Raw genomic sequence first — 20,387 nt, 5'->3', positions numbered from 1 at the left:
TCATTGATTGTCAACACAAAATCTAGGTTAGCACCAGTACAATAAAACTGTACTTTTGCCGTTGTTGAAATACTGTTTTGCAATGAGGGTGAGAGAGAGAGAGAAAAGAAAAGATCAGAATAAAGGGAATCCTAATTTGTACAATTCAAAATTAAGCACCAACCATACAAAGCAAAATTTCATATAGATAGTTCTGTCAGATACACAAGAGGTCAAATATATTAGGTACTATTAAATTAAGCACAAACAACAAACAGTGTAAATAAAATACTCGCTATACAGAGCACAGCGCGACACCTCGGGGACGGAGGAGGGGACAGTCATGGCTGCGGTGAGAGGGCGTCGTCGGCTCCGGAGAGGGAGCTAACCGTTCCACCGAAAGAGATCCACAGGACTCCGTATCGGTTCGGGCGCGCGGGGGGAGGGGGGGACGTTGCCGCGGAACCGCTCTCGAAGCAAGTTCCCCTTCTCGAGTCCCGCCTCGGGAGATTCGACGATTGTCAGCCGGGCCTCGGACGGCTTTGGCGAAACGTTTCACGAGACGCGGGGGGGGGGGGGGGGAATATATATATATATATATAAATAAAAAATAAAAAAACCCCAACAAACTTCATGTTCATCCAGCAATGATTTGTTGAGTATGCATGATGGAAAGGGAAATACAAACATGTGTGTGTGTGTGTGTGTGTGTGTGTGTGTGTGTGTGTGTGTGTGTGTGTGTGTGTGTGTGTGTGTGTGTGTGTGTGTGTGTGTGTGTGTGTGTGTGTGTGTGTGTGTGTGTGTGTGTGTGTGTGTGTGTGTGGGGTGGGTTGAGGGGGGCCCTTGAGGTTGGAAGGTGTGTGAATGTATGTGCCGTGGTTTCCGCTCCGCGGGTCTCCAGTTCTCCCGAGGTCCGACAAAGAAAACCATCTGGGCCAACGGCCTTCCCTGACGCAGTTAGAGCTGGCCGTAATCCTCTTAACTTTACGCAAGAGTTCACCAAGATAAAAGCCTTGGATTATCTCCCATCCAGAAATATTCACTTTCCCTTAGGAACAAACAAACTCGACAAAAAAAAACAAAACAAACAAACAAAAAAAAAAAAAGGTCCTGAACGTGATCCGTCTCTCGCCACAAGAATACATTTATACAACCAAATGTTTGACCCTGATGGCAAGATATACATCCTGTACACACAACCATGTACATACATCGTCCTAAAAAAAAAAAAAAAAAAAAAAGTGTTCAATAGTTTTTTGGGTAATGAAATTTACCAATAGATAGGAACCTGAAAGCTGTTCTTTTTTTGTTGTTGTTGTTTTTTTTAGCACCGACCTCCCTGATACAGTCCTTGAGGTGGTGATACTGTGGCAGAGCAATCCCCCTTTCTTCTGAGGTCAAAAGGTCAGAGGCGGAGAGCCTCCATCGTTGTGAGACAGGACGGAGGGGTGTGAAATATATCGACATGGTGGAGAAGCCAGGTGCAACGGAGGGCTATCGGGAGCGAGACTTGGCTACGTCTGCGTTCTCCTCCTCCTCCTCCTCCTCCTCCTCCTCCTCTTCCTCTTCCTGCAGGATGTGAATGGAGGAGCCCACGAGTCTCTGGAGCTCCGGGACGCAGCGCACCAGCTCCACGGGCCCGTCTTCATCCTCCTCCTCCTCCTCCTCGTCCTCGTCCCCCTCCTCGTCCTCGTCCTCCTCTCCTCTGCCCCGGTCCTTACGCTTGCCTCTGCTGGGCGTTGCCGCAGCCGCACTCACCTGGCTCACCGACACCTGCCGCCAAAACTCCGCCCCCGATAGGCTCACCACCTCCAGGTGGGGGTAGCGCGCCCGGAATATGCGAGCGGACATCTTCATGCGTTTTAGGACGTCGGTCAGCGTGAACCAGTTGCAGAAGCTGTGGATGAGAGGGACATGGGTGATATTGAAAGCGGAAGAACAGTTTCTAGTGACAAAGGCATTTTGACACCTGGCTCCTGATCGCCATGGGTTTTAACAAATAGACTCTTCTGCTTTCAAAAAGTGGAGCTGGAAACTGTTCCTGACCATCAATTTTACTCTGATATAAGCAGGTTTTTTAGTGGGGGGGGTATATCTTTATATGGCGTCTTTTTTTTCGGACCGCATGTGGATGACGCCCAACTCACCCCTGGGTTAGCGACACCTGGATGTGGTAGCACGGCAGGAGGGGCTCGGAGGAGAACTCGAACAGAAGACAATCCTTGTCCGGGTCTCTCTCGGCCGCCCCCCTTCCCTTCTCCTCCTCCGGCTCCTCCTCCTGCTCAGAGAGCAAGAAGTCCCAGCACGGCTCCTGCTCGTTCTCTGAAAACAACAAGCAAAGGGACCGATTACAGGTCGAGTAACCTGCACCCCCTAAAGGGTGAGGACGCCCTCTAGTGGCCTGTTAACACAACACAGTGGCTCATGTGCCCACAGCTGGTTTTCCAACCCAGAATTAATGGTCACCAGAAAACAGCCACAGTTGATGGTTCTGAGTGCAATTATAAACGAGACGTGATTTTTTGTTATCTGTGAGTCTTCAAAGAGCATTCAGCCTATTAGCATATCAGGACTCACTGAAATAGCTAAAATATGTTTCAAGTACATAAAACCTGTAAGATTAACGAAGTTGGAAAACATTTAGAAAAACTCAGAAAAATCTCAACACAAACACATTGCTTGTATTAATTATAAATATTGAAATACAATATTGTAATATATTATAATAGTTATAATTGGATTCTTAATGATAGGGGCATAAAATAAATTTAAAAAACACATTTCATGATCGTGAGCCCGATTATATATCAAGTTTTACCGTCCAGTTTGTCACATTTGCACATTTTGATCCACACATCTGGCTCGGGGACGCACGACTGTCTGTGGTTAACGTTCATGTCGAAAGGAATGTGAGTGACCTTGATTTGACTCAGCTTCATACCATAGCATCATATCTCAAGGAAAATTTGAAGTAGGCTTCAGACCCTTCAACACCGCTTACGGCCGAAGCATAAGTTCAGAAATACTGGCCTGATATTCCCTCTGGAATGTTAAAACAAATCTTTGAATGAAAGTGGAACTGGATCCAGTGTCATTGATATTAGCTCCATCCAGCGGAGGAATAGTCTGGCCCGGTGATGTCACCCCTTCATTAGTGATGAACTGCACAAAGTGCTAGTGGAATGTGTACCGTGGGAACGCCTTACAATTCTCGTACGCTCTTAAACAGATTAATTTTATAACGTATGGAAAGCCCTGTTTGAGATGCTCGGGTCCCGGTGATTTCATTTCACAGGTTTCTCTGTGGAAAAAATACTTTTACGTCATTCCTGCAATGAGACAGACTGAGTGTTTGTATTGAATGCATGAGTATGAGTCACAGCACATGAGTTGATGATGTTGTTGACTAGTTGATATATTGCACTAACATACCAAAAAAACAAACAAACAAACAAAAAAAAAAAGTAAAATAAAAGCCTAATAATGCAATTGAATCCTTATTTGTTTCTGGTTTAATTTAGAAACAGGTGCTCGTGCACTTAAATTGGTGGTGGCTCCAACGGCGGATGTATGCATTGATTGTTTGGACAGTAGACTCCGCATGTAAGTCACAAAAGTGTCTGATCAATGAATTCATAAAAAAATATATGAATAAAAATAAAATAAAAGGTTTTCCATAGGTGTACTAGGCCTCATCTCTGATCTCTCTTTTTGTCCTCCAAATATAAATTACCGTTGAAAATGGAAGTCTAGGATGGGTCAAATGCAGAGGATTCATTTTGTTCTAGCCTGCTCTGCTATTCTATTTAACTGCGCCAGTGTAAAACACAAAAATTTACCAAAAATATATATATTTTTTCGCTCTCCATCGACATTGTCTGATGGATCTGGTGGCTCTGGGAAAAAAAAAAAACAAGGACTGTCTGAATGGATCACCGTGCTCTGGCACCGACGAGGGGGAAATTGGATTCAACGTCCGGGATATTATCTGCAGAAGTGTGAGTAATGGGCCTCAGATATGCCAATAAGAAAAGAACTACATCTTGGTTAGAGCCAGTTTAGAGACGTTTAGAGCGGAGAGTCTGAAATCCTCTGCTAGGTATCCGGAGCTTAAGAGGAAGCGGCGACATGAACCAAATCAAGGCAGAACGCTTCAAAGACGAATCATCTCCGTATCAATTCTTTCCCCCGGCCAATTACCCGTTCGTCAAGGACCAGCGTGGCGATAAACGCCGGCGTCCGACCGCGCCGAGGTGTTTTTTTTTTTGTTTTTTTTTTACGATCCCCCTCGAGGAAGTCACGTCACGCTCCTCCGTCAATAGAAACGAGTCAAACATTTGGACGGGGGGGACGGCGATCTGGTGTTTTCTTACCGAACAAGGAGCTGCCGAAGAAGTCCCAGTGCAAGCTGGGATCCTGCTCGCTGCGCCCTTCTAAATCCGTGAAATATTCTGGAAAACAAAGAGGGAAGTGCCTTGCGTTACATCTCACATTTGCATTACACCTTAACAGGGAAGCGCACCGTGTTTCAAACTTGGATCCAGGTATTAAAAAAAAAAAAAGAAAAAAAGGCCATTTGTCGTTTTAAAGACTCCAGCTTCAGTTATTATCTAATAATGAGGGTTGAGGGGGGAAGGTCAGAGCGGGACCCACAGAGCGGCACTTGTTGCGAACACATTCAACTCAGATTTCCACCGTTCAACGCCCGAATGTGAACACTGAATGGTCAGCATGGGCTCTGGTTTGAAGTGTGGAATTAAGTGTAAAAAAGCTGATCGTTTAAACCAAACCCTGATTCACACCAAGCTCGTTTGGAGCATTTATTCAGCTTCCCGGGCCACCCCCCCCCCCTGGATGGCTTCCTTCGGGCGTGTGTGACGCACTCGGTGCCGGAACAAATCAACCGCGCAGAGGTCGCCGCGGCAGGGTGGTCTCGGCTCACTTGCGATCGCTCCACGGAGCGGTTGGTTTGCGGTGAGAATGCAACCGACCCAACAAACTGCGCACGCACGCACACCCACACACAGAGGGAGAGGGGGCGTCGCCCTCGCTGCCCGCTGCCACACAGTCTACGGCACGTGAGGAGAGAGGAGGCACGGTCTGCAAACGAACTACAGGATCGAATACGCCCTTCATTTAAAAGCTTCATGTGCATCTAAATGCTGTACTTTCATAAACTGGGGTGGAAAAAAACAAACAAACAAAAAAAAAAACATTATTTGGGGCCCATTCCACAACGACCTGTTCACTGCCATTATAAATGAACTGGAGTTTGCATCAAAATGTTGTCTTCCTCAACAGCGACCTCATTTCAGAGAGAATCAAACTGCGTGGATTTGTCCGCCGACGTGTGATCTCTTTGCTCCGGATCCGTTTCTCTGAATTTGGAACGTCAGGATGAAATGGACGACGTACCTGTAAGGAAGGTCTTCATGCTGGGGCTGTGGGCCAGTTTGACGGCCGTGTGTCCGGAGTAGGTGGCCAGCGTGGGGTCGGCCCCGTGGTTGAGCAGCAGCCAAACTATGGGCAGATTATCACTCGCCACCGCATCGTGAATGGGCCTGGAAAGCACCGCAGAGGTGGTCAGAGCAACGGTGGGAAAATCAACGCCCAATAACACTTGTAAAAACAAAGACAGTTATTTGTTCAGGACTGATGTGTTTGGCCTTTGTCGGGGCTTTGGCTTTCAAGAAATGCAGCTGAGATTTTTTACTGCATCATCTTACATTCAACCTTGTAGGAGCAAGACATCATCTAACAACTGCAAATGGCACGTTTTGAATAGGACACACAATTATACCAACTGAAATTCACAAATATCTTCAATAAATCCCTTACCACGTCCATTTATTATTATTTTTTATTTTTTTAAATCAGTTACAGACATGTTATATATCTTGGCCGGGCACCACAGCTCGTCTGACAAGGTGATAAAGGGCGGTTCTCAAATAAAGACAACTTCAAGTGTTGACCTACCGCGTTCCGTCCTGGGCGCTGCAGTTGACGTCGGCGCCGTGTTTCAACAGCATCTGGACGATCTGCGTCCAGCCCCGGGACGAAGCCTCGTGAAGGGCCGTGTAGCCGGCGTTGTCACGGCGATTGACCTCCCGGATGTCCTTCTCCAGACAGTACAGAACTACTTCCTAAAAGAACATTGGAGGACGGGACAGGAGAATGTGGCCATTTGAGCAATTTTACACACAGTGTGTAAAATTACAGATGGAGAATTTTGAATTAAATCACAAACTATGCAACCTGACCTGGTAGCCCAATCTGGCAGCTCGCTGCAGCAAAGTTTCGCCAGCATTCTTGTTGACTATGAGCCGGCGGACCTCCGGGGGGACTGGTCTTCTGGGTGGAGACTCTGGCCCGCCACCCTTTCCAAGTGAACTTTTCTTACTGGGCAGAGGTGACAGTAAGCCCTTCTGAGCGGCTGGGACGGCAGCTGTTTTTTTCGAGCTGTTGTCGTCATCTGCAATGCACGAGGAAGAGCGCTTCCCCAAGCTGCTCCGTTTTGTTTTCAGCTACGATGAAGATAGAATAAAGACAGTTGTCTGCAAAATCTCACGTAATACAGTGCAAACCCAGAGCAACTGCCTGCCGCCACATGCCATTGCCATAGAAAACAGCTGCCATTATGAAAAGTGAAATGTAGTTACTTAATGAGGCCACAAGAGGGCAGTGTGAGCTAATCAATCTGTGGGGTGACGCTCTGTGGTACCCATTTCCCAACTGAATGCAGGAGTTTAAAAAGGAAAAAAAAAAAAAAAAATCTGCACGTCTACAAGAAAGGGAAACAGGCAGCCATACTCTACCTTTTGTTCGTCGCTGTCACACAAGTGCTTGCTTTTGAACTTCCTCTTTCCTGAAGGCTTGTCGCCGCCGTCCGGGGAGACCTCGCTCTCTTGCAAGCGAAGTGACCCGGAACGGGTGAACAGGGGCCTCTGGAGAGCAGGCTCCGGGCTGGAGGCACTGAGACTCGGAGACGGGCTGGTCTGCGAATCTGCAACAATAAGAGGTTTAGGGAATTTCCTCCAACTGAAAATGATGATCACCGGACATAAACCACGGATAAAATTGCAGGATGGTGTGTGAACAACGATGGTTTTACTCTCGGCCTGTCATCAGTATCTGGATCAGGGGATTATGCGTGTTTATAAAAACAACTTCAAGGAAAACATGTAAAAAACAAAACAAAAAAAACCCCATCACAGAGAATATTCCTTGGTCTTGTCACGACGAGAAGGCATGCCAGTAACCTAATGGGAAGAGTGAGTACCTCGTGCTTCTCCTGCGTGCTGTTTTTGGGAGACAGATCCCTTGTGTGGGTCTCCATCTTCCAACTTGTCTCTTTCGATGATGTACTCTCCACTCTGATACTTCCTGCTGCGGCATCGTCGGCGTTTCTTGGGCGCGGGCGCGTCGCCCTCTGCGGCGGGCGCCTTGGCCTTCGGCTGACCCGCGTCGCCCGGCAAGGGGTGGGTGCGCGGCCGGCCCCTGGGGCGGCGCGCCGGCTGGAGGGGGGGCGGGGGTGGGGAGGGGGGCGGGGGGGAGGGGTCCCACTGGCCCGGCCGAGCTTCCTCACAGCGCCGCCTGCCCCTCCTCAGCCGCGGAGAGGAGCCCTCCGGAGATCTTGGACCGTGAGGACCGCTCCCGCTTACTGAAAGTGCCAAAACACAAGTCGCTCGCTAGACTCTGACACATTGCACACAGCGTGGAGCCATAACGGTCCCATAACGTAAAAAGACAGTACGTAGACAATGCGGGTAATGTTCTCTTCTCACTTAATGGTGCAGATAAATGACCATGCCACCCAGGGAGACTGCGGAGGATTATTCAGAAGAACAGTGGCTATAACTCTGAGATAACTATAATGTGGCTGACTATAAAACGAGACAGAACTAAGGAAATTGAAAGCATTGTTTAAAACCACGCATAAGACCGGGGCAACTTAGAATTTGGCAAAAATAAATAAATAAATAAATAAATAAATCTGCGTTTCTTGCGTCACAGAATCGACAATCAATTGACAATCAAGGCTTGCCTGGTTTGTTGACAGCTGCCCGTTTCACTTTGTTGTTGCGGCCGCCGTCCTTTGGAATCTCCTCTTTAATCTGCGAGGGCTGCTTGTCCACGCTGCGCTCCGGTACAGGTGCACACTGTCTTTTTTGCTGAAACACGGGGGGGGGGGGGGGACGACGACGACGACAACAACGACACGGTGAGCACAGTGCACGGGGGGGTGCTACCGATTGCAACTTGACACGCCCCTGGTAAGTTAAGTTGTCAGTCTTTGAATATCACGAGACTAAACTATTCCCTTTATTTGAAATTCCTCCTTCAAAAGCAGATACTGTTTGGCACAGCAGCAGGGGAGATGCATTCACGCAGTCAAATCTTTTGAAATTCTGGACTTTTTAAAACACTTGAAAGATAATTCCCACAGACTACTATTCTACGCTGTCGTTAACGACTCTGCTAAAATGCAGATAATGTACGCCATCAATTTTATCATTATTTTTTTTTAATTATAGCTCAGCATTCGTACCTTTTTGGAGATCGGCACTTGGGGCGGAGTGCTTTGCTGGTCCGGCTTCTTCTTTAGTGTTCCGGGGGGTTTCTTTGCCGGCTCCGGCGGCGACTTCTCCTTTCCGGGCCTCTTGGGATTCGCCGTCTTTTCATGAAGGACGGCGGCGGCTTTCGCCTTGACGTGCGACTTCTCTTTGGTTCCGTTGACTTTCTTCTCGGCCTCCTTCCCCCCCGCGGGACTCTGGCCGGTGAGTATGGACATGACCACTCCGTCAAACTTTTCGTCGGGGGAGCCGTCACGCCTCCCGCCTCCTCCTTTCAATGTCTCTTCCTCCAGCACCTGGGCCAGTTTGCTCTCCATCCTGTTCCCGTTGAGCGCAGCAGGCTTTGAAGACACTTTCTTGTCGTGCTCACCCTGACCGCTATGTACCTCAGTGCTGTTTTCCCTGGCCTCAGTAGCATTCGACCTCCCAAGTCGGTTCATGATTGGAGTCGACCCGCCTTGAGATGGCGCACTCGGCGGCTTCCCGTCCTTCTTCTCTGCGGTCCGGAATGGCAGGAACTCTAAATCAGAAGTCTGTTTCGAAGGGTTGCCCTGGCCTCCAATGAGCGGATTCAGGGCGTCGGTTTTCCGAGACCCCGTGGGCGGGGCTTGAGAGTAGCCCTCCCTTGTCAGTGCTGTTGTTTCCAGGGCCTTCTGCTTCACAATAGACTCCAGGGTAGAAAGCGGGGATTTTATTCTGTCCCACGTGTCGTCCTCGGGTTTGGACGAGCTGTGATGGGCACTCTGTAACTTGGAGACGTCTGAACTTGAGCTGCCCTTGGCCTTTGGGGATCGTTGCGAAACCTTTTTCTGGACAGAAGCTCCTTGGTTAGGTAGAATAGCTGGCTGTTGCCACGACGGCTTGACGACAGTGGTTGAGAAGGACACGGCTGATTTGCCAGTTCCTGACTTCTGATGAGGGGCGGCTGCCGGACCTCCTTTAGAGGGACAGTTCTTAGTGATCACCGTGCTGGTGCTGTTGACATGCTTAACACTGAGAAATTGCTGGTTATTTTTCATTAGGTACGATGGCTTGTTTCCCCGCGAGGCAAGATGTTCTCCTTGGTCAATTATTGATATGAACTCCTGCTTTGCAAAATTCTGAAATTCATCTGCAAAAGTCCCATTTCCATCTTTTCCTCGCAGGGTAGAAGCCAGTATGGGGCTTGCAACGCCGACATAAGTTCCAGGGATGCTTTGAATGGAATCCTGCGAGGATCCTTTCCCCCACGATGACTTAGGCTCCGTGACCGGGTGATTTGGCTGCCGATTTGTTTGCTTTTGATGAGCCCCGTTTCTCTGCACGTTTGGTAGAACCGGGAATTGCACAGCCGAGCCGTAAGTAGCAGTATTAGCCCTCTTAATGTTAGAAGGATCTTTCTGATTTGACTCACTGGCCGCGTTTGGAGTGTCCTTAACACACTTTGGACGTTTAGACTTGGCAGACAGATCAAGAGGAACATCCCTCTGTTCAGTGGGGCAAGCATCAGCACGGTCCTCGGAGGCAGATGGGGGCTTGGTTTTTAGGCAGGATGCGGACGTCTTGTCTTCTGCGTGGCTTTTCTCCACATGGTTCAGTAGTCTGCTCTGAGTGGTGATACTGGCCAGAGCAGGGCCACAGCAGATGGCAGCAGTGGGAGACAATGTGAAGCGAGTTGGTGGGGCAGAACCTAGTGATGGGTGCTGTAATGGCAGAGCGATGGTCGATGAGGCCATAACCGAGGCTAAGGATTTGTGTTGCCCTACGTATTTAGTGCTTTTATTCGACGCAAGGTTAGATTTCACTTTTGATGATGATGTGGCAGTTTTTTTCTCCTGCGAGGGAGTCCGTCTGACGGAAAACGGATACGGGTAGGTCCGCAGCAAGGAGGCGCCACCGGTGCCTGGGTTTTGAGCGGAAATTTCCTTCTGAAACTGAGTGGCGGTAGCCTCTCGCAACGCTGCAATCTGGCCCAATGCTGATGGGAGAGTGATTTTACAAAGTGGAGAGGAGAGGTTGGTGGATGGAAGGAAAGAGACAGATTGGCCCGGTTTGAATAACGTTGAGCATTGAAACCCAGGGGGAAGACTAATCACCGGTTGTGTTTGCGTTTGTGATTTCTTACTGGATGCCACGCTGCTGTGGCTAGGATTGGGCGAATCCTCTGGGCGGGCCTTTGATCCACCTGCCCACTGGGAGGTAGCAACCCCAGCACCATCGGTCTTGATTTTGGTGACTTCTACCTTTTTTTCTGCTCTCTTATCTGGGCTGGCGATGGGAGGGCCTGGTGTGGGTGCGTTGTTGAGCGGTTTGGGCGGGGGAACATCTGGGTTATGATTGTAGCTGTTAGCGAAACAGCTTTTCTTCGTCTTACAGTCAGTTGCTGGGGTGTTCTTGTTCTGCTGACTGAGAGTAACATCTCCTCTGAGCTCGGGGGGAAGCGTCTGAGGGGGATTTCCCACCATACTAGTAGACACTTTATTTGGAGCACTGATCTCTCTGCTCACCGTGCCTCCATCCCCTACATACATTAGTGTAGGATCCACCTGAGTAATAAGAGAAGTTCATTAGGCTGTTCTTAATTAAATATGTAAATATAACACAGCAGACTATGAAATCGGTGTCGGCGACATCACATTACCTGCATAGGTGTTTCTTCAACACAACATCCCTCAGGGAGAGGGGAGTCTGAGTCAGTCAAGTCAGTTTTTCTGGAAAAGTGCAAAAGGAAAACTACACTTAAGTGAATCAGTTATAATGCTGTTACGTTTACAAAAAAAATTCAACGACCGTCGTTCAGATTTTCAAAAGTAATGGGCCCAAGTGTATATAAGAGCAATGGATTTTAACTGAATAACAACTGCATATTGAAAACTTCCTGCGTCTGAGATGAGCTTAGCAACAAGATATTATACAATTTCCTCAAAGCGGGGAAATGATTCAGGGAAACACACCAATGTCTATTAAATTGAGGAACACAGTTTCTCTGCTGTTTCGTGCCATTATATTAGGCAACAAGTAGCACATGTTCACTACCTGGCAATGCCGCCCCATCCTCCAATTTAGAAAGAATAACAATTTATGTTCACCAAAATAAGGACATGAAAAATATTAAATAAATTATATTGAACCAGAGGCGTATATTGGAAATTCTGAGATGGTTACTGTGATTTAATGCTGTGTGAAATACTGGCCCAGCCATGCACACTTTGCCAGGCAGACTGACTCCAGACACATTGAGGAAAACCATTGTGAACTGACTACGATGGGTTGATAAGTCTAGATTAGGTTGAATACATATAAATCAGTTCATAGGCTCTGACCTAAAAATAAATAAATAAACAAAACCTACCACATGCTTGTTTAAATTGTAGGATAGGGCAGTTGACTCTATAGTACTTGCGCGTTTCCAGTGGCCATAGATGTCATAAATCGAATCTAGAAAAGAATATATATATATATATATATATATATATATATATATATATATATATATATATATATATATATATATATATCTCAAACTATCATAAGAAGGGGGCAATTGACCATGTGCTTTCACAAAAAAAAATCAGTTCACTAGCAAAACAAAAGCATTGACAATGACGTACAAGAATGGGAATAATCCAAACAGAATCCAAAACAAAACACACAAAAAAAACTTCATGTCAATATTCAGAATACTCTCCTTAACCTCAACGAGGCTCGGGCTGAAACAGCCCCGGGTGTGGATTTGGAAGAGAGGCGATGCATCTGATCTGCGAGTGAACGAGACATCGACAAAGGGGGGAACCAGACCCCCACCGCCTAAAAAAATAAATATACAACTATCGAACGCAATGGCAGAAATGTTTGATACTCAAGTTACAGATCCAGAGGATAGCCGTACACAGGAAGAATGACACCCCGGCAAATGCAGCATCTCCCTCCGCTGGAATGTGCACGGAGCCCGGAGTGGGAAGCGAAGCAGCCGCTGGATGCTCGGAGGCTCTGCGTGCATTACCGTGACATCGTGTTGCTTACAGCCAGTTTGCCTTTGTGCTGCGGATACGGGCTGTTCCGCGACATCGCTTGGATTAACCGGCACTCATTTAGGCCAATGCGATGCGATGCGATGCGATGCACGAGTCCGAGCTCAGCGCATATGGACCCACGCGTGCGGCTCAAACAAAGTCAAGCCCCCGAGACCGTGTAGGTCCACGGCGCCCCACGACAACGACTGCACGGCTCGGATCCAGCCGGCCAGCTCTGTCCATCCCACGTCACAAAAGAGACACGTCCCAATGTCATGTCATAGAAAAACAACAACAAAAAAAATGAAAACAATACAACGGTAGCTTAATGCATGGCAGGCTGCTCGGACCTATTTGTAGTTCGTTTTGTATATCAGTCTGAGCAGGGAGGAACTCCGGAGACCCCCGGGTCTCTCTGACAGTTATTCTAATGAGAGGGTGACTGCTCCCTCTCAGGTGATCGGTCTAGTGACCAAAAAAAACCACACACACGCGCCAAACTGAGTGAGCCGATGCATTTTCCCAAGACCCAAACATGTGTTATAATGCCTGGTGTTTGGGCAGGTCAGGAGGTGGGGTGGAGGGTGGAGGGCGGACCGGCCGGCCGGCCGGGATGTGGGGGGTTCCTCCGCCAGTGTCCGGGCTGCGGCGTTCGTTCGCACCCGGCGCCGGCGATAATGTGGCACATCGGATAAGGATCGTCAAGGATCGCGATCAAACGGGGGACGTTCGGGTAAAACAGCAGAAACGAAACAAAACAACACCAAACAAACAAACAAAAACCCACCCGCGTTTACAAGAAGGGATCGCGGTTCACAAACAGCACAATCGTTTTGAGACCAGATAACGCCTTGACTTTAACCCGAGTTCTTCCCCAAATGTTCGGATTGGAAAGTGCACACTCAACTTACAGGCCAGCGCTTAACCCATCCAACTCCCGGTGTGTAAATAACAATACGAATAACACACACAGACACACACACACACACACACAACGTTCGGATCACATGTTTCGACAGGCTGCCGTGTTTATCTCGGACCCGCCGCCGACACAGCCAAGTGCTCCGTCTCGGGTCGGCCCTACAGAGGAAGCCGCTGCGCCCGACCAAAGGCATCGGCGAGTCGGACCCGGTCGAACGGATCCCCCCCCCCCGCCCCCCGGTCGCTCGGTCGGTCGTCGTCCGCCACCCCCCGCGACCACACTCCCAGTCCCCCCAAAATCACCGAACGATCCTACAAGGGTGATTAGCAAGCGAGGGAACGGGTCCAAAATGACAGACAACACTTACGAACCTGCTCGTCCGCACGGCGCGTACACGGCACGCCACGGCGACTTTAAATAACCGCCGCTGTCCGCTGATCTCGACGGCTTTTCGGCTCTAAAAGTCCAGGGGTGGGGGGGTGGTGGTGGGGGTGGGGTTGGGCGGCGCGGGGGGGGGGGGGGCGTGTGTGTGTGGGGGGGGTGGGGGAGGAGGTGGAGGAGGAGAGGAGGGCGGTTGGGGTGGGGGGGTGGGGGGGGGTGTTCGCCAAGACGGTCCGTACCGTATCTCCAGCCTCCAGTCTGGTGGGAGAGCGAGGCGGGCAGCGAGGGTGGGACTTGTAGTCTCGCGGCCACCCGCGCCCCGTCGCCGGCGCCGGCGAGGTGGGAGGAGTAAGGACTGCGCTTCCCAGAATGCACCGCGGACCCCCGGCCGCTCAAGGGGAAAAGAGGGGATCGCGACCGAGAGTGTAACGGTGCGCGGAACTGAAAGAAGAAGAAGAAAAAGAGAGAGAGAAGAAAAATAAATTAAAAAGAGGGGGGACGACGACGAAGTGATGCCTCGTGTTTTTAATCGAAAAGAGCCACGGCAGCGCGGGGTGTCGGCGTTTGGGGAACAAGCGGGATAATTAAGAGCTCCACAGTGCGGGGGGTGATGGTTGCTGAAGGGAAGTGCCAAATAGAGGGGAAAAAAGAGTGGGAGAGGAATGGTTGTTCCGTTGTGGCGGAATGAACACGAGGAGGCAACGTCCACGGTCGCACGCCGTGAAACGTACGCGCGGGAGATGTGTGGCGTCCCACAGAGCTCCGGCCCCCTTCACACGCGAATCTGTATGCACAGGAAAGCTCCGCCGAATCAAAAAGAGCACCATCTTTAAATTATTATATTCCGGTCCCCAGCGCTGGTATTATAAATGTAACTTAAAATATTAAGACCTGCCACCGAATGAAGTTCCCCTGGTATGACCCTCCACCCAGACTGCACGATGCCTGATCTGTGGAGGCGAAATTTCTGCTGATAAAAGGCGTTGATACATTTCCACCTGTCTCTTACCCATTAGCTCACATTGCATTTCCAACTGTTGGTGGAAGTTTGAAACACATTTTCTTGTCTAATACTTGCCCATTTCAACATGTACCTCCATCTAAAAAATAATCCAGCTGCAAATTACCCGGTAGTATTTGTACAGCAGAGATAATTACAAGTATCAATTCACTTAACTCGCAGATTAATCTTAAATAGCCCAAGGATGAATTATTCACTATATTGGTGATGGCATTTTAATACTTAAACCAACTAGAACTTTTTTTCACTGCCTCCAGTATCAGTCCACGCCGACATTTGATTAGCATGGCCGCATGGCACCTATATATAAGATAAAGAGGGAGATCAGGGAAAGGGTGCAGATATTCAGCCTCATGATATTTTGCCCAGGTGTGGGGCACTCAGTTTCAACTACAGTCCCACACACACTTTTGCACTGTCGAGACAATGCTGGATCTATACGCAACGACTAGTCATTCCTAATTAGGGGTATCGAGTAATATTTACCATTCATCAAGCCACAGTAAAATAATAATACACATAACTGATAGTGACCTTATAAGAGAAATAATAATAATAATAATAACTGCTCTCACCAACTTTCTTAAAATAATACATTTTCTATGCAGATAACATGACTAACATGACATACACTGGTTTAAAGGATAGGTTACCGCTCTGCTACAGCTTCTCACTGTGCTAAAATGCTGTCCAATGGGGCAAATGTTTAGGCTAAATGCAGTTAAATCTGAATTTTGAATTTATTTTGAAAACGGGAAACTCATAGTCAAGAACATATTTTTCAATAACAGTAGTATCACATTGTGTTTGATATTGTGGATTTGTAACTATTATCAATGTGTGCAGCAGTTTGCCGGTAGGAAGCGGCGCAACTTCCTGTTTCCCTTACGTTAGTGTGGATGTCGGAAAAAAAATCTGGTTTGCAGAAGTGCAAAAGAGTCGATAGAACCCAGGAAAACCTAATGAAATGCACAGTTTGAGACCATATTTTCCAGTATAAAATATTAAGAACGTGCTTACAATAATGTGAGTTTCTCGTTTTCAAAAAGGAGATTAAACCTTTTTTTTTTGAGGCTTCAACGTTTGCCCCATTGGACTGCATGTAAGCACGATGAGAAGCTGCGGCAGAGCGGTGCGTTTCTCAATAGTATTGCGTTCAGCGACTTTGTGTTACAAACGGTTATCAATGATGAGAACCAGCATTTTAACAAGGCCTGCGGGTCGGAAATGGCGAACCTAATCTTTAAAGGGAATACACTCTAGTAGGCCTACTGGAGGTGAGACAGGAACCACAGCTTGACACAATCAATGTACATCTTAAAATCTTGCTGAGGGCTCATTCAGTACCTGGAGGACTAAGATAAGGCCTGGGTGAATGATCTACACTCTGAACATCACAGATGAATGCATATCAGAGAGGAAGACCAGAAGAAAGTGATGTTTCACCTTGCGACTTCAAATTCAAATCGGCCCAGCGGGGGAACGGTCATTATAGGACTCATTGTGTGATAATGCTCCCAACAATTCAATTAATGGTCAGGTTGAGGCACATGGGAGACCTCACGTTATCACACCAGGAACCAGGGTGCCAGAATCGTGGGAAGCAGCAGGCATGTAAAACAATTCCAAAAAGAAACAAAGCCCAGAACACTTGTGGAAAAGAAATGCACCAGTGTGTAATGAAAGCCCGACATTAGCGTGCGAATGAAATTACTTTATTGCCTTCCCTTCCGCGATCTAGCCCAGGGGTTCCCAATCTGGGGTCCGCGCCCCCCTAGGGGTCCATGAACGGATTGCAGCAGGTCGGCAGCATGTATTATTTTATTTACCTACTCACAAATGTTTGTATATATCCTTTCCCACAAAATATCATAGTTACTCAACCCCGCTAATGATTGTGAGATTTTCACGTTTGTTTTTTTTTTTTTGTTTTTTTTTTCTGGTCAGCAAGGTTTAAGTTAAATGTTAAAGCAACATGGTAGTTTATTGCATGTAAATAAAGTGTGTTCACCTTGTGGGGGTGAGGGTGGCGTTGGGCGGCGGGGGTGGTTGTCCCCAGCTGGAGTTTAGTCTGCGAAGGGGACCTTGTCATGAAAAAAGTTGAGGAAGCCCTGATCTAGATCTGGATCCAGCCCACTTCCCAACTCGCTGCGGAGCCGATGTGGGGCAGCGGTCCAACGTGGGGCGTTCGAGGGAAGTATCACACGCGACGCGAACCAGCGCGTCCGTGAGCTCCGGCGTGCCCGACGCCATTCGGCCGTAATGGCAGCTCGGGCGTTTTCTATGCGAGGACCCCGAAATCATTGACAGATGGACAATTGTGAAACACCCAACAGCAAAACTCGAGGGGGAGGGGGGTGACACGGCGAAGGCATCGTGAAGCGCAGGACCCCGGGGCGTGTTGGAACCTGGGGACCCCCGCCGCCCCGCCGCCGCCGCCGCCGCCGCCACGCAACATCTAGGCGCCGTGTTTACTTCCAAGGCCCCGGGAGCTTTGCGAAATGTCCTCAAAGTGGACATACGTGGTCGTCCGTCCGCGATGTCGTGTCGTGTCGTGTCGCGGGAGATTATCGACCCAATTTAGGCCGCCATGGTTTACAAGCCACAGCGGAGATGTCCCGTCTAAGTTGGTGGTCCACCTGGTCCACGCGAGGCACGGCGGGGGGGACAAAACGCCGAGTTTAAAGTCACGGACGCGGCGTAGCCCGACGCCACGCCGCGGCCGGTCAGTGATTATGTGACCGTGGAAGTGTGATCCGGAATCCTAGTCGACGGACGATGCGCGGCGGTGCAGGTTAATGGCTCCGCGGTGTTGTGGGTGTAAAACAGCCGACGCGAGCGGGAGCCGGAACATATCATCTCGGCGTTCCGGCGACCGTAATATCGCGTGTGACACCTCGGGAACTTGGGTCTCGGTACATGTGACACGATCGCACGTTACATAGGGCGACACCGCGGGTGAAATAAGACACAGCCCAGGCAACCCGCCCCGACGAGACCCTTCAACTTGAAATAAATACATACGTCCAAGGCCAAAGTTTGCCGGAGTTTACTTGTCCCCAATGGCGTTGTACCGTATCCCCTTTAATGCCCCCTGCTCGCCCGTAACGCCTTTGTTATTAGTGATCGCATGGTACCGCACCGTCTTACCTTGCGCTCCGAACCGCCCGCAGCCGCAAAGCCTGCACACGCAGCGCAACAAGCTACCGTTGTGTGCGGTGCGGATTCCGGGGCTTTGATCCGAACCGGAATGGATACGCTGGGCACAATTTTTTGGCTTGTCCTCGCGATCTTCGCTTATTGCCAGTTTTCGGTCTGCAGCAGCTGGAGATGGAAATCGCGCACCCTGGGTCCTAGCGCCGGGAGAAGCCCTACAGGTGAACGAGGCGGCTCGGACCTGGCTCTTGTCGATAATAAGTGCGGGGGGATTTGTGGGAGAGACCGGAGAACAATACCATTATTGAACGGCTCACACGTGCACTTTCCATGGAATGGATGACGTTGTGAATTGTGAATAAGGTTCATCCTTGACGTTACAGTAAACTATGCACTTTATATGAGAGCGCCATGGTCAGTTTTCTCATCTATACAGTTAAAATAGCGAACGAATGACTTGAATTGATTAAAAAAAAACACAATTGTAAATAAATACATAGACTACCAAACCAGTTGTGACATGATTATTTAATTCTATGTCCCTATCCTCTGAGTTAGTTTGTGTGTTTACTCCAGGGTGGGCCCTGCCCACAGCCTAACTATTTTCATAATAAATGTCAATGTCCATACTTACACGTTCACTTTTCTACCCGGTTCATTACATTATGAAGGCTACCCTTTCCCATATAATTCACATTTTGTGTTAATAATACATACAGTATGGGGCAACATGCCTTTTACTTTTACTGTGTTTATATGGAGATAAAATGCTAAAATTATATGCAAATTTAGTAGTAGTAGAACAAAGGTATAACAAGACTAAAAACAGCACACTCTCTAAATAAAGCCTATAAGTCAGTCAATATTCAGTCAATCATTTCTTCAGCTATAAGATTCTACTGCCTGCTCCATTCTTAGTTTTCCGCTTACAGAGTGATGAATGTGAAGGTGAAAATAACAATGATAACAATGCACAGTAGGTATACATAATTGAGCATCATCATGGGAGTTGTGAGACAGATCGGTCAAGAGCGACCCTGACCTGAGACAAGGAGCCCCATGACAGCTACGGGCCTTCTGCACCCTCAGGATTTACACCAGGGCCTCTTTCATATAGTCCAAGTGGTGAAGGTCATTACAAGAGTGATCAGTTATGATCCATTGTTGTTAGGTTTTTAACAAAACAAGAAAGCAAAAGCACATCACTCCAGTTTTTAGTTACATTGCATTGGCTCCCAGTGTCTTTTAGAATTTATTTTAAAGTCCTCTTACTTGTATACAATGCTCTAAATAGCCTAGATTACAGAATCACTGGTCTCCTATGCTCCATCCAGAGCCCTCAGGTCGTCCATTGCTGGCCTGTTAGAAGTACACTCAGAAGATGACTGGAGATGCAGCCTTTTTAACTATGCTTCCAAATTATGGAAGAAGCTTCCAAAGAATATTAGAAAGGCTAGAGGTTCTTTAAGTAGAGTAGACCCTTTCAAGTGAATTCTAAAAACCTTTCTTTTCAGCTCAGCCTTCATTTGGTCTTATTTGGGGTTTTTTAATGACCTTTTCATGCAATTTTTTTATTTCATTTTATTAGCATATTCGTTTCCTGTTGTTACTTTACTTTATTATTTTAATGATTGTATTATTTTACTTGTCTTCATATTATACTCATAGAATGTTTGGGGATCCCATGCCATGGGGGAGAATTGAGCAATGGCGTTAAATTGAGTAGTAATAGAATATCTGTGTAATCTGTTTGAGCACTTAAGGACGACTTATGTGGGTAAGTCCACATGTGAGAAATACTTGAGTGTTAAGTTAATTCAGGAGCAGTAATTAAATAGAGAATGATAGTGATTCTTCAAAGTCTAAATTGATGACCCAAATCTAAAAGGAGTATCATAAAAAAAAAAAAAAAATAATAATAATAATAATAATTGTTATTATTATTATTATTATTATTTTTATTGACCCCATAGACATGATTGAGGTCTCGTTTGAACCAGGAAGTCTCAGACATCTCGTTGTTCAAGTTTGATCCATATCGATATACATTTGGAGCAGTAATTAGTGGAAAATGGATGAAAAATTTCCCAAAGTAGCAGAACGTTCACGCATAGTTGATCCCGCGTTCTACAACTTCCGGTCGGGTGGTGGAACGAGATGCTTTTGTAGAGCAGGGCATTTTGTGACATCATCATCCAATTCTTATATGCGCATGTTGTGGCTCTGGGGGGGCAGTAGTCTGGGGGGCCATTCGCATCGTGCGAGGTGCATGGTGTAGACTCCATTGGTCTGTAGTGGTTGCTTTGGGCCGTATATGCACTGGGTCGAAACACCCAGCTTTTCATTTGATATTTTATCTCTTC

The 20,387-nt window shown here is 47.8% G+C and overlaps 1 protein-coding gene across 1 annotated transcript; it reads right to left on the bottom strand.

Annotated features, from left to right (window-relative positions):
• Window positions 1–1,473: 1,473 nt before the first annotated feature.
• On the bottom strand, window positions 1,474–17,121 carry bcorl1 (BCL6 corepressor-like 1; the record flags this gene model as incomplete). Its single annotated transcript, XM_080008226.1, has 15 exons — window positions 1,474–1,876; window positions 2,127–2,301; window positions 4,353–4,430; window positions 5,395–5,540; window positions 5,956–6,122; window positions 6,240–6,503; window positions 6,795–6,982; window positions 7,259–7,639; window positions 8,024–8,150; window positions 8,528–11,077; window positions 11,173–11,242; window positions 12,686–12,779; window positions 14,087–14,238; window positions 16,880–16,939; window positions 17,075–17,121. 15 exons carry the CDS (start codon window positions 17,119–17,121, stop codon window positions 1,474–1,476), a joined length of 4,902 nt encoding a protein of 1,633 aa, XP_079864352.1.
• Window positions 17,122–20,387: the final 3,266 nt, after the last annotated feature.

This window comes from Zeus faber, assembly GCF_960531495.2.
Source record: "Zeus faber genome assembly, chromosome: 10".
Taxonomy (NCBI): Eukaryota; Metazoa; Chordata; class Actinopteri; order Zeiformes; family Zeidae; genus Zeus; species Zeus faber.
Note: the sequence above shows the minus strand (reverse complement) of the source record. Positions and strands in the feature narration are given on the sequence as shown.